Source organism: Carassius auratus, chromosome 36 (assembly GCF_003368295.1).
Source record: "Carassius auratus strain Wakin chromosome 36, ASM336829v1, whole genome shotgun sequence".
In the NCBI taxonomy this organism is placed as follows: Eukaryota; Metazoa; Chordata; class Actinopteri; order Cypriniformes; family Cyprinidae; genus Carassius; species Carassius auratus.
The window spans coordinates 6,770,777-6,783,775 of NC_039278.1; the positions used below are offsets into that span (position 1 = coordinate 6,770,777).

Below are 12,999 nucleotides of genomic sequence, written 5' to 3' on the forward strand. Positions count from 1 at the left end.
TCCCAACGAAAAAGGGTCACGATCGTGTGTTGGAACCACAGGCGGTGAGTAAAACTGCTTAAAATATCTCTGCCTCCTTAGGTGCGTCCGCCTCCCATGCCGGAGACCCGGGTTCGAGCCCCGCTCGGAGCGAGTCGTTGCAGCTGTTGCTCTCGTTCAGTTTCAGCCTCGGGATCTGATTCTGGATCATAAATAAACGGCTGAATCTGACTGTAAGCCATGGTTTGTTTTGGATGATGGTTTTTCCCTAACGGTAATGTCACAGCTTCCACGTGCTCTCAACGCAAAAGCCTACTGGCGCTCATGATTCTTTTGCTCCGCCCACACGTCACGCCTCCAGCCGCTCGTGTTTTTCCGGGCTGAGTGGCTGAGGACTGAGGATGATATTGTACAAAAACCAATCAAAAACAAAAAGTTTCTAAATCAGCTTGGAGAGGAGATGGGAGAGGGAGGCTGGGTGGGTCCAGCGAATCCGACTGATGAATAGAACCAGGCAGGCTTAAGGGAAGCAAAGTCTCTACATCTCCAAAACGAAAAACACAAGCACAGTTCAACAGTCACTTTCTGTGGTGGGAAGGTAAGCAGGGCTCACTTCCATCCCCTCCAGGTGTTCCTCGGGGCGAAATTTCCCTGCTCAAGGCTAAGTAGGGTGAAGGCGGTGATATGATCCATGATGAAACAGAAAACAAAAACAATGACCCAACTGAAAAAAAGAATAGGGGTAAATGAACACTGCTTCTGTGTCTTCCATTATTTTATTTTATTTTTTTTATTTTGTGTGGTCTTTTGTCATGGCTATTCTTAGATAATGAGCTCAGAAAGATGAAAAAAGGTAATATCAAAAGTCTTTACTACAACAAAGGTACAAGTCAAGTCAAGGACCTTTATTTATATAGCGCTTTAAACAATAGAGATTGTATCAAAGCAACTGTACAGCATTAATTAGGAAAATAGTGTGTCAATAATTCAAAATGACAAAAGTAAACACTCATTTTTCAGTTAAAGGCAGTTCATCATTGAATTCAGTGATGTCATCATCCAGCTCAGTTCATTTAAAAAAGTATCTGTGCAAACAAGTCAACGATATTGCTGGAAAGTAAGTATCTCCAACTAAGCAAGCCAAAAGAAGAACTGAATACACAGGAACTTAAAACACACAGACCAAACAAGGATAATTAACAAGAAAACCTAATGATGTACTGAAATCAGAAACAATGACAACAAATTAAGTCAGGTATGATGAAAAAAAACAAAAAAAACAAGTGAAGTGATATTCAGCCAAGTATGGTGACCCATACTCAGAATTTGTGCTCTGCATTTAACCCATCCGAAATGCACACACACAGAGCAGTGAACACAAACACACACACTGTGAGCACACACCCGGAGCAGTGGGCAGCCATTTATGCTGTTGCGCCCGGGGAGCAGTTGGGGGTTCAGTGCCTTGCTCAAGGGCACCTAAGTCGTGGTATTGAAGGTGGAGAGAGAACTGTGACATGGCAAAAAGAGGCCATGTAATTGTGACATCTTTATACTACGGTATAGTGTACTTCTTTTTCTATTTTTCTATTTCATGTGTGTTGGATCAACCCTCAAACTGTAGATCTGATTGCTTAGAAAAGTAACAGCACACAGCTCCTTAACAAGCTGCATGATTTGAGGCATCATTCATGTCCATAGAACAGTGTTTGCCTTAGCACACACCAAAAATAAAATATAATATGAAATGAACAGAATGTATTTGTTGCAGCCTACAAACTTATATGTGATCCACTGGTCAGGAACACACATGAGCTCCGCCAATCTGACCTGAATAAACACTATGCCCACCGCACTGGCATTTTGCTAAGTGCGACAATGGGCAGCAAAATATTGTTTTCTAGGGACAATAGTTCTCTGACTTGATCCTTTCTCAATCACGTCAGTGAAAATGGCATTCGACTGGAAGGGAATGCCAGAGAATAAAGCACAAACTGTAGCTGCACCCCTGAGCAAACCACTTAACCCTGTGTTATTTCAGGAGCACCAAGTCATCATTTTATTTTCACACACGTGCAAAAATGCAAATATGCACAGGGCAGATGTCAAGGACCGAGTCACAGCAACACGATTAGGCAATATCCATTTATGGCAAGTCGGTTGAGTTTTAAGTGCCTCAACCTTCTCAACCTTTTATGTAAATACTGGTGTGTGTTTTAAATATTAAACTTGGACAAGGTCATGGAAAAATGAAAGAGGAGATCCCTGCAGAGTTCAGAGAGGCGAGTTTAAGTTTACGTGTTGAATGATTTGACATTTGGATGTTAGAATGCCAATAGGTGAAGCCTTTATTTCAGTCCTGGTGTGTTCCTGCTACTTTCTTAGTTAGACTCTGCAGGATTAACAGAATGTTCTTCCGATACAATACAGTATGGTGGACCTGAAATGAAAAAAATCACATGCATCTGTTTTCTTAATGCATGTTATTGATGTTTCATCCATATTCAATATATGCTAAATTCCTTCATTTGTTATAACCCTAAGTTTTTTTACAAAAGTAACAAAAGTGTTGGGGCACCAGACCATTATACATAAACATATTAAACATATGAGCATATATGAGGTCAGGTACTGATGTTGGATGAGACAGCCTGGCTCACAATCTTCGTTCCAGTTTAGGTGTGTCATGAGGTTGAGGTCAGGGCTCTGTTCGGGCTAGTCAAGTACTTCTACAAAACTCATTTAACCATGTCTTTATGGTATTGTACTCTTTGCACTGAGGCACAGTCATACTGGGTTAGAAACGGGGCCTTCCCAAAAACTGTTCTCACAATCTCAGAAGCTAAGCATTGTTCAACATGTCATGGGGCCCTATCTTGCACCCAGCGCAATTCACTTTGTACACCGACGCATGTGTCATTCCTATTTTGCACCTGCGCAAAGCGTGCTTTTCCCTCCACAGAGGCACGTCGCTAAACTAGTGAATGAACTTGCGCTCCCTGGGCGGTTCAGCGCAAAAAAGGAGGCGTGTTCCGGCGCAAACAATCCCTGGTGCTATTTTGCTGTTCCATTAAACAATTGCGCCACTGACCAGAAAAAAACTAGTCTAAAGTCAGTGGCGCGTTGCGCGTTGTTCATTATGCTATTTTAAGGGCGCATGCTTGACCATAATGTATAGCGTGCACAACGCGCATACACTTTGCTCATGTAATCTACACAGATGCAACAGTTATTTTTGCAAATCATAAATTGTTACACTAAAAAAATATTAACACATGAGATGACGGAAATCATTGTGGTGTGCCACGAAGATGTGAAAAAATAGGCATAAATCTAGCTTACAAATTATTCAGCTACTTGTAGTAATTAAGGATCAGACCTGTTTGCCCAATAGTGGCAAGACATATATGTATATAAGGACATCTGACAAATTGGTTTGTCCGTCAAGAACCAGGAAAAAAAATAGATGAAACAATTGTGGCTATTTCCTCCCACGCCTGTTTAACCGACGCTATTTTGGGTGGGTTTCTCCCATCCCCATACAACACAACTTCTCTGTCTTTCACTGCTCTTACAAGAACATCAGTCTCCTCGGCTGTGAACCGCTCCTGGCGTGCGCCTGGTAAATACGCCATAATAATAGCAATCCATAATGGAACTTGCGCACCTGCTTTTAAAGGGAATGTTGGATGACGCTCTGATTGGTTTATTTCACGTTACGCCCAAAACACACCTATGAATAATGAAGCTACTTCAGACCAACCCATTTTAGATTTGCGCCGGGCGCAAGAGCCATTTATCCCGCCGGGAAAATAGCAACAGCGCCGAGACCCGCCCACAAACTTACTTGCGCTTCGCGCTTTGACACTTGCGTTTCAGATCGTTAAAATAGGGCCCTTGGTATGCTAAAGCATTAAGACTTTCCTTCAGTGGAAGTAAGGGGCTGAGCACAACCCCTGAAAAACATCCCCATAGCAATATCCCCTCATATACCAAAACTTTAAAACTGGCACAATGCAATCAGGCTGGTAAAGTTCTCCTGATATCCACCAAAAAAAGAAGGCATAACTTTTATTCTCGCTGTAGTATCATTGCCTCTGCTGCGATGTCGTTTTACAGAGGAACATTTCCTGAACCTGGTAAGGTGCGTAACATTTCCATCACATGCTTGAGGTATTCGGCCAGTCACAATGCAATAGATAGCTGGCCAATAAGAGCTCGCTGCGCTTTTCAGAACAATGAGCTTTGTAAAAATCGATAGGTTTCAGAAAGATGGGGCATAGAGGAGAAACAATAATGTACATTATGTGGAAAATAAGTTTTTTTTTTTTTTTTTTTTTTTTTACCTTTACCCACATACACACATTGCATTACACCAAATAATCTTCTTTTTAGGAATGTGTTTTTAGCAATGCCCTTTAATTATTTTTTGCTCAAGAATGTTGCCAAATACTTTGTCTATGTCTATTTAAAGTGAACTTTTAAAATGTCTTTTTCTTGAGAAAACAGTATATATATATATATATATATATATATATATATATATATATATATATATATATATATATATATATATATATATATATATATAAATTAAGCAATATAAACAATTTAAAGATATAAGTTGCATACGTTATTGTTAGAATTATTTAACTAGTCCCCAAACCTTGATATTTATGCATAACTTTGATATTTATGTTTGTTGACTCAGTTGATTGAAATTGACAGTTTGCAAATTATATATTATATATTATATATTACATCTGTGTTAATGCTCTCATGCTTGCATGTCAAAAGAAAAACTTGCTTACACACACAGGACTGTCAGATGGAAACATAAGTGGGACATCCAGCTTCCCCTTTGCCCTTTTTCTGGCTGTGGTGGTCAGCTAGTGCAGATCCCATTAGTTATTCAGAGTGGCAGCGCTGTGGCCCCTGGATGCATCACATCGTCCACACTGCCATGCACCAGGCGAGAGAGAATTACCCCATCTAAACCTTACACAGTTTGCCTTTCAAATGTGATGACTCGTGAATTCTTTAAACAGAAATAAAAAGGAAATGCAGTCATCACAGTCTTACCCTCCATGGTGTAAAATGTTCTGCTACCCTAAGATAATATTGTAGATCAGGGGAGTCAAACTCAGTTCCTGGAGGGCCGGAAAATGTTCCATAATAGAAAGCAATGCACACAGGTTTGGAACGAAGTGAAAGATATGTCCAAACATGGGTGGAGGATGATATATACACTGTCTATAACATAAACAAGAGTTGGCAGATTGTTTTGGAAAGTTACTCATATATATTTTATGAATGTATATCTTCCAACACCTTATAGATATGGTTCGTAAACACTGTGCTATGGAGCTAAAAGAGTCTCAATAAAGATAAATGCACACACTACATTCACATAAGTGCGTTCTTGTGATTGGCTAAAAGAAGGGAGATATCTGATTGGTTGCTGATCATTCCCTGTTTAAAAAAAAAAGCATTTGTGTATTCAGGGGAGTCAGGGGAGTCTCAAATTACACACACAAATGCAATGACAGACGGAGGTGGGCACGGAGAGCTGATTTAGTTTGGGCAGGAGGAGGTTTGGGATGATCGTGTTGAAGGCCGAGCTGAAGTCCACAAACAGGATCCTCACATAAGTCCCCGGTCTGTCTAGGTGTTGCAGAACATAATGCAGCGAGGGCCCAGTGATGTCCTTCAGGTGGGCCAGCACCAGTTTTTCAAATGACTTCATGACTACAGACGTTAGAGCCACAGGCCTGTAGTCATTTAGTCCTGTAATTTTGGGTTTCTTAGGGATGGGGATGATGGTGGAACGTTTGAGGCATGAAGGGACTTCGCACAGCTCCAGCGATCTGTTGAAGATCTGTGTGAAGATGGGGGCCAGCTGGTCAGCACAGGATTTCAGACAGGCTGGTGTAACACAATCTGGGCCTGGTGCTTTTTTCCTTTTCTGCTTCCGGAAGACCTGGCGCACCGCATCCTCGCTGATCTGAATTGCAGGTGTGGGGGAGAGGGGGGATGCAGGAGGTGAGAATGGTGAGAGTGCTTGATTGGAGAGGTGTTCAGGATGGGTTGCAGGAGCTGTTAATGGTGTGAACGGTAGTTTGGAGAGGCATTCAGGGCTGGTTGCAGGAGTTGTGAAGGGTGTGAATGGTTTTGTGGGGAGGCGTTCAGGGCAGGTGATGGGTGTTCTTTCAAACCTGCAGTAAAACTCGTTCAGATCGTCTGCCAGTCGTTGATTCTCTACAGTGCTGGGGGGTGGTGTCTTGTAATTGGTGATGTTCTTTAGACTTTTCCACACTGATGCGGAGTCGTTGGAAGTGAACTGAGTCCTTATTTTTTCAGAATAATTCCTCTTTGCCACTTTGATCTCCTTTTCCAATGTGTATTTAGCCTGTTTATACAAGACATTGTCCCCCTTCACGTAAGCATCTTCTTTGGCCTGACGGAGCTGTCTGAGTTTTGCAGTGAACCACGGTTTGTCATTATTGTAAATTAGTTGAGTCTTTGTAGGAATACTCATATCCTCACAGAAACTGATATATGATGTTACGGTCTCTGTGAGTTCATCCAGATCAGTGGCAGCAGCTTCAAAAACACTCCAATCAGTGAGGTCATAACAAGATTGTAAATCCTGCTCTGCTTCATTAGTCCATCTTTTTACAGTCCTTGATACAGGTTTAGCTGATTTTAGTTTCTGCCTGTAGGACGGTATTAGATGAACCAGAAGGTGATCAGAACATCCCAAAGCTGCTCGTGGAACAGAGTGAAATGCATCCTTTATTGTGGTGTAACAGTGATCCAATATATTACTGTCTCTTGTGGGACAAGTAACATGCTGTCTGTATTTTGGCAGTTCACGGGACAGATTGGCTTTATTAAAGTCCCCGAGAATGATTAAAACAGAGTCCGGGTGTTGTTGTTCTGTCTCTGTGATCTGATCAGCGAGTTTCTGTAAAGCTGAGCTCACATGCGCTTGAGGATGGATGTAAACACTGACCAGAATGAACGAGTGAAACTCCCGCGGCGAATAGAACGGCTTGCAGTTAATGAAGAGTGTTTCGAGATTTGAGCAGCACGTCTTCTTTAACACAGTTACATCTGTACACCACCGTTCATTGATGTAAAAGCATGTCCCGCCACCACGCGAATTCCCCGTTGATTCTGTGTCACGATCCGCTCTAAACAGCTGAAAGCCCGACAGATGGAGCGCGCTGTCCGGTATGGTGTCATTCAGCCAGGTTTCCGTGAAACACAGAGCAGCAGAGTGTGTGAAATCCTTATTTGTTCGAGAAAGCAGAAGGAGTTCGTCCGTTTTGTTGGGTAGAGAGCGGAGATTTGCCAGATGGATGCTAGGCAACGGCGTTCGAAATCCGCGCTTCCTGAGTCTGACGAGCGCTCCCGCTCGCTTCCCCCGTCTGCGCGTCCTGAAGCGCTTGATCAGCGCCGCCGCTCCTCCGATAACAACGTTCAGTAAAACGTCTGAATAATTGAAATCCGGTAAAATATCCTGTGGTGTGTTCTGCCGAATGTTCAGCAGTTCTTCCCTGGTGAAACTGATGGCAGGAATATAACTAAAGACAGGACAAACTAACAAAAACACAAAAACATATGCGGAGCTCGTCACGGAGGCAGCCATCCTGTATCGGCGCCAACACTAACAGAGTTAGGCAGCAAGTGAACATATTATCCTCAAAGTTGATGTGTTTAGAAGCAGGAAGAATGGGCAGGTGTAAGGATTTGATATTCTACTGTTTTGCTCAGGAAGTTAATGCTGGTTCTAATGGAAACATGTCAGAATACACAGTGCATTGCAGTTTGTTGAGTATGGGGCTGCATAGCTGCAGACCAGACAGGGTGCCCATACTGACCCCTGTCTACTGCCAAAATTCCCAACAGAGTGCACGTGAACATCAGAACAGAACCATGGATCAATGGAAAAACCACATTTCCTTTTACATCCCCTAGATGGCCGGGTGTGTGTGTCCTATCTGGGGAACACATGGCACCAGGATGCACTATGGGAAGAAAGCAAGCCGCTGGAGGCAGTGTGATGCTTTGGGCAACGTTCTGCTGGGAAACCTTGGGTCCTGACCGTCCTACCATCCATGTGGATGTTACTTTGACACGTACCACCTACCTAAGCATTGTTAAAGACCATGTACGGCCTTTCATGGACACTATATTCCCTGGTGACTGTGACCTCTTTCAGCAGGATAATGTGCCCCGCCACAAAGCAAAAATGTGCTGAACAACAATTCAGATCCTTGGAGGCCCCACCTCACAACTTACAGGACTTAAAGGATCTGCTGCTAACATCTTGGTGTCAGATACCACAGCACACTTTCAGGGGTCTAGTGGAGTCTGGGCTTCGATGGGTCTGGGCTTTTTTGACAGCAAAAGGGGGACCAACACAATATTAGGAAGGTGGTCATGATGATATGCCTAATCAGTGTATATTTCCAAAATAATAAGCTGTATATCAGAAAAATTAGTTGGCCCCCTTCGTCACATGGCCTGGGACAACGTTTCCCTTTATCCCACTCAGACGATGGCCCTGTTCTACAACACGTCTGATAGCAGCTGCTCTCCCAGTACACACGGTACACACCAGACAATCTTTACATTATTCCTATTTTAGACCAGGTTTAAAAGGCAGATCCAATAATTTCAGGCTCAGCTTGTTCCTTCTAATTATGGTTGACTTGTGGGACGCTGTCTCTGTGAGTCTGGATGTATTAATGACTTGTGAAAGGAAAATAATGGCATTCTCTAACAGGTTACAGCTGTGGTGCAAGCTTTAGGGCTGTTATTTCAGCTGAGCTGATGTGTGCTCCTGTGTCACTTTTCAAGGACAGTGAAATACAAACTTGTACATGGACATGTCATACTGGCAACCATAATTAGCTTGATTGTTGCTTGTGTGTGCTGTAAAGAGTTTTTGTGTAATTAAAAAATAGACAATGAATGCAGTCTACTAATATACAGCCTCTATATACTGTACTGCATCTGATGAAAGCTGAAATGAAGTCAGCCAGCATTGCTTTACTCAGAACTGGTTGTTCATGTTTTTATTAGGTAAGTTCCTGGGGTCAGGGTGGTAGATGACTCATATTGTCTATTTTGAGATCCTTATGCATGAGCTACCACATTGAGATGTCTCTGTATATAGACCAATGACTAACATCTCTGCTTCCAGGCCAAAGGTCAGTTTTTTTGGCCAGCCGATATTGCTTCCATAAATTACTGTCATACATAGGCTATGTCTGCCTAATTTTATTTTTTTTGTAAAACATGTTTTCAAATATATGTTTATAATCAAAAAAGGACATCTTATTGACTTCTGCCCATTCATTTAAGCAATGTGGCAGAACCATGGTTCCAAGGTGTCATTATATGTGTTTACATGACACTCTATGACAAGCTACTGCAAATAATACTGTGATATTACAAATAAAACTGTTTCAGAGTGACTTTTTTCTTTTTAAACCATTTTCCTTTGTAACATGTTGAAAGCATGTTTGTGATTTTGTCCCCATACAACTACTGTATAGTTCAATCAGAAACACACACAAACAAGCATGCTTATATGGCGGTGTATGCTAACTAATACTAATGATAGTATAAAGATTTCAATTGTAAATTGTGCCCCCTGTTGGTGGAATTATTATTATAATTTAATTTATTTGAAAGGGTTGTAGATTGCAACTTGTCCGTTATTCGACTGGAATTAACTAACTGTTGTATAAAAGTGAATATTCGGTCATTGTGTGTTGACCTGGTGTCTCTGTTGTTGCTGGTAGCGGAGACGGAGCATGCGCAGAGTGTCCCGGACCCAGATTCGACCCAGCCAATGAGGATGAGAGAAAGACAACGATTCTTTGAGGAGGTCTTTCAACATGACGTGGATGTCTACCTTTCCTCTGCACACCTGCAGATAGATTATAAGAGACGTGAGTTTGAACAAAATCATAATTTTTTCAATTGTTATATATAATATTTATAATATAATAATATAATGTTATTATTAACTATTCTTAGGGGAAAATACTTCTAGTGTGCTAACAATACTACTACTAATAAATAATAATAATATAAGCTGTCATTGCTACACATGCCAATTTTTTTTAGTGTGTGTGTGGGGGGGGGGGATATCTCTGCAAGCGTGACATTTTATTTTATTAAATGAAACATTGACTGCAAGCTAACTTCTTGTATTAGTTCCGAAATGTTATCATCACAAATCATCAATTTTAATAGATCCATATCGCACATTATTATAGCAAAACCCATTTGTTCAACAACTATGATTTTTGTTCTAAGACATGTGTTGAGATAGATGAAATAAGCATAAACAATATTATAAGTAGCCAAATACACAATATTCATTTCCAATAATTGTCTTTTTATCTAAGATGCTGTCTTTGACCCTCCTATTACAGCTCCCTTAGGAAGTATTTCATCAATGGAGGTGAACGTTGATATGCTAGAACAGATGGAGCTGGTGGACATCTCTGATCAGGAGGCCTTGGATGTCTTCTTCAGTGCCAGCGGAGAGGAAGGATCGCTGACGCCCCATCTTCCAGGTACATACTCCAAACCAGTCTAAATAGCCATCAACAAATTGCATCACTTGCATCAACATTTTTTATACATTTACATTTAATCATTTAGCAGACGCTTTTATCCAAAGCGACTTACAAATGAGACCAATAGAAGCAGTCAGGTCAACAAGAGAACAACAACAGTATACAAGTGCCATGACAAGTCTCAGTTAGGCTAGTACAGAACGCATAGCCAGGTTTTTTTTTTTTTTTTTTTTTTTTTTTTAATAAATGAAAAGACAAGAAAAGGAAAGGTGCTAGTGTTAGTTGGTTAAGTGCAGGCGAAAAAGATGAGTCTTTAGATGTTTCTTGAAAATGAGTAAAGACTCAGCTGTACAAATTGAGATTGGGAGGTCATTCCACCAGCTGGGCACAGTCCAGGAAAAGGTCCGTGAGAGTGATTTTGAACTTCTTTGGGATGGTACCACAAGGCGTCGTTCACATGCAGAGCGCAAACTTCTGGAGGGCACATAAGATTTAACCAATGAGTTTAGGTAAGTTGGCGCCGTGCCAGTGGTCGTCTTGTAGGCTAGCATCAGTACCTTGAATTTGACGCGAGCAGCTACTGGTAGCCAGTGTAACCTGATGAGGAGAGGAGTAATGTGAGCTTTTTTTGGCTCATTGAAGACAACCCTCGCTGCTGCATTCTGGATCAATTGCAGAGGCTTGACAGTACATGCAGGAATGCCCGCCAGGAGAGCATTACAATAGTCCAGTCTGGAGAGAACAAGAGCTTGGGCAAGAAGTTGGGTTGCTTGCTCTGACAGGAAGGGTCTAATCTTCCTAATGTTGTAAAAGACAAACCTGCAGGACCGGGTAGTTGTAGCAATGTGGTCTGTGGAGCTTAACTGATGATCCATCACAACTCCTAGGTTTCTGGCTGTCCTCGAAGGAGTAATGGTTGATGAGCCCAGCTGTATAAATGAAGTTGTGATGAAGCAATGGGTTAGCTGGAATCACCAGGAGTTCTGTCTTCGTAAGGTTAAGCTGAAGGTCATGGTCATTCATCCAGCTAGCGATGCCACTCAGACAGGCTGAAATGCGAGCAGTTACCGTCGGGTCATCTGGCTGGAATGAGAAGTAGAGTTGGGTGTCATCAGCGTAGCAGTGATAAGAAAAGCCATGCTTCTGAATGACAGATCCTAATGATGTCATGTAGATGGAGAAGAGAAGTGGACTGAGCCTTGAGGAACCCCAGTAGAAAGGTGGTGCGACTTTGAAACATCACCCCTCCAAGACACACTGAAGGATCTGTCAGAGAGGTAGGACTTAACCCATAGGAGTGCTGTTCCAGAGATGCCCATCTTTCTGAGGGTGGACAGGAGAATCTGGTGATTAACAGTGTCAAAAGCAGCAGAAAGGTCCAGTAAGATGAGTACCGAGGATTTTGAAGCTGCTTTTGTTAGTTGCAGGGCTTCAGTAACCGAGAGTAGAGCAGTCTCAGTTGAGTGGCCACTTTCGAAGCCTGATTGGTAGCTGTCCAGGAGGTTGTTCTGTACAAGGAACATAGAAAGCTGGTTGAACACAGCTCGCTCAAGTGTCTTTGCAATGAATGGAAGAAGGGATACCGGTCTGTAGTTTTCAAGAAGCACTGGATTTAGAGATGGTTTCTTGAGCAGTGGACTTACCCAAGCCTGCTTGAATGCTGATGGAAATGTTCCAGAGTGAAGAGAGGAGTTGATAACGTGAGTAAGCGAAGGTATGACTGAAGAAGAGATCGCTTGAAGGAGGTGAGTGGGGATTGGATCAAGTGGACAAGTAGTAGGATGATTGGACAGGAGAAGTTTGGAGACGTCCATCTCTGAGAGTGGGGAGAAGGAGGAGAAAGAGTGTGCGTCTGTCATTGTGAAGTTGTCCTCAGTCTGTTGTGTGGAGAACTGGTCACTGATGGATCTTGTCTTATGTGAAGAAAACTGCAAAGTCGTCTGCTGTAAGAGTTGATGGAGGAGGTGGTGGTGGCGGATTAAGAAGAGAAGAGAAAGTCTTGAAGAGTGTCCGAGCGTCACAACAGCTGTAAATTTTGTTGTGGTAGTAGGATGTTTTAGCCGTGAAGACATTTGCAGAGAAGGAAGAGAGGAGAGACTGATACAAACTGAGGTCGGTAGAGTTTCTTGATTTCTGCCATTTCCTCTCTGCAGCCCTGAGTTTAGAGCGGTGTTAACGGAGAACCTCAAAGAGCCAGGGGGCAGATGGGGCGGTGCGTGCTGGTCTAGACAACAGTGGGCAAAAGTTGTCCAAACAAGATTTTAAACTGGAGCAAAGAGTGTCCGTAGCGCTGTTAGTGTCCAGAGGAGAAAACTGAGGGAGTGCAGGAAGCGAGGATGAAACCACAGAAGATAGGCGAGATGGAGAGAGGGAGCGTAGGTTTCGTCGAAAGGTGACCTGCGTTGGTGTGTGAGGC

The 12,999-nt window shown here is 42.4% G+C and overlaps 1 protein-coding gene across 1 annotated transcript in view; it reads left to right on the forward strand.

The window, feature by feature from the left end:
• Positions 1-12,999, forward strand: part of LOC113055090 (dysbindin-like) — a 34,268-nt gene that overhangs the window by 14,282 nt on the left and 6,987 nt on the right. Inside the window, exons 2-3 of the mRNA XM_026221062.1 lie at positions 9,798-9,947; positions 10,437-10,580. Of these exons, the coding sequence (XP_026076847.1) occupies positions 9,798-9,947; positions 10,437-10,580 (294 nt within the window). The remainder of the gene's footprint in view (positions 1-9,797; positions 9,948-10,436; positions 10,581-12,999) is intronic.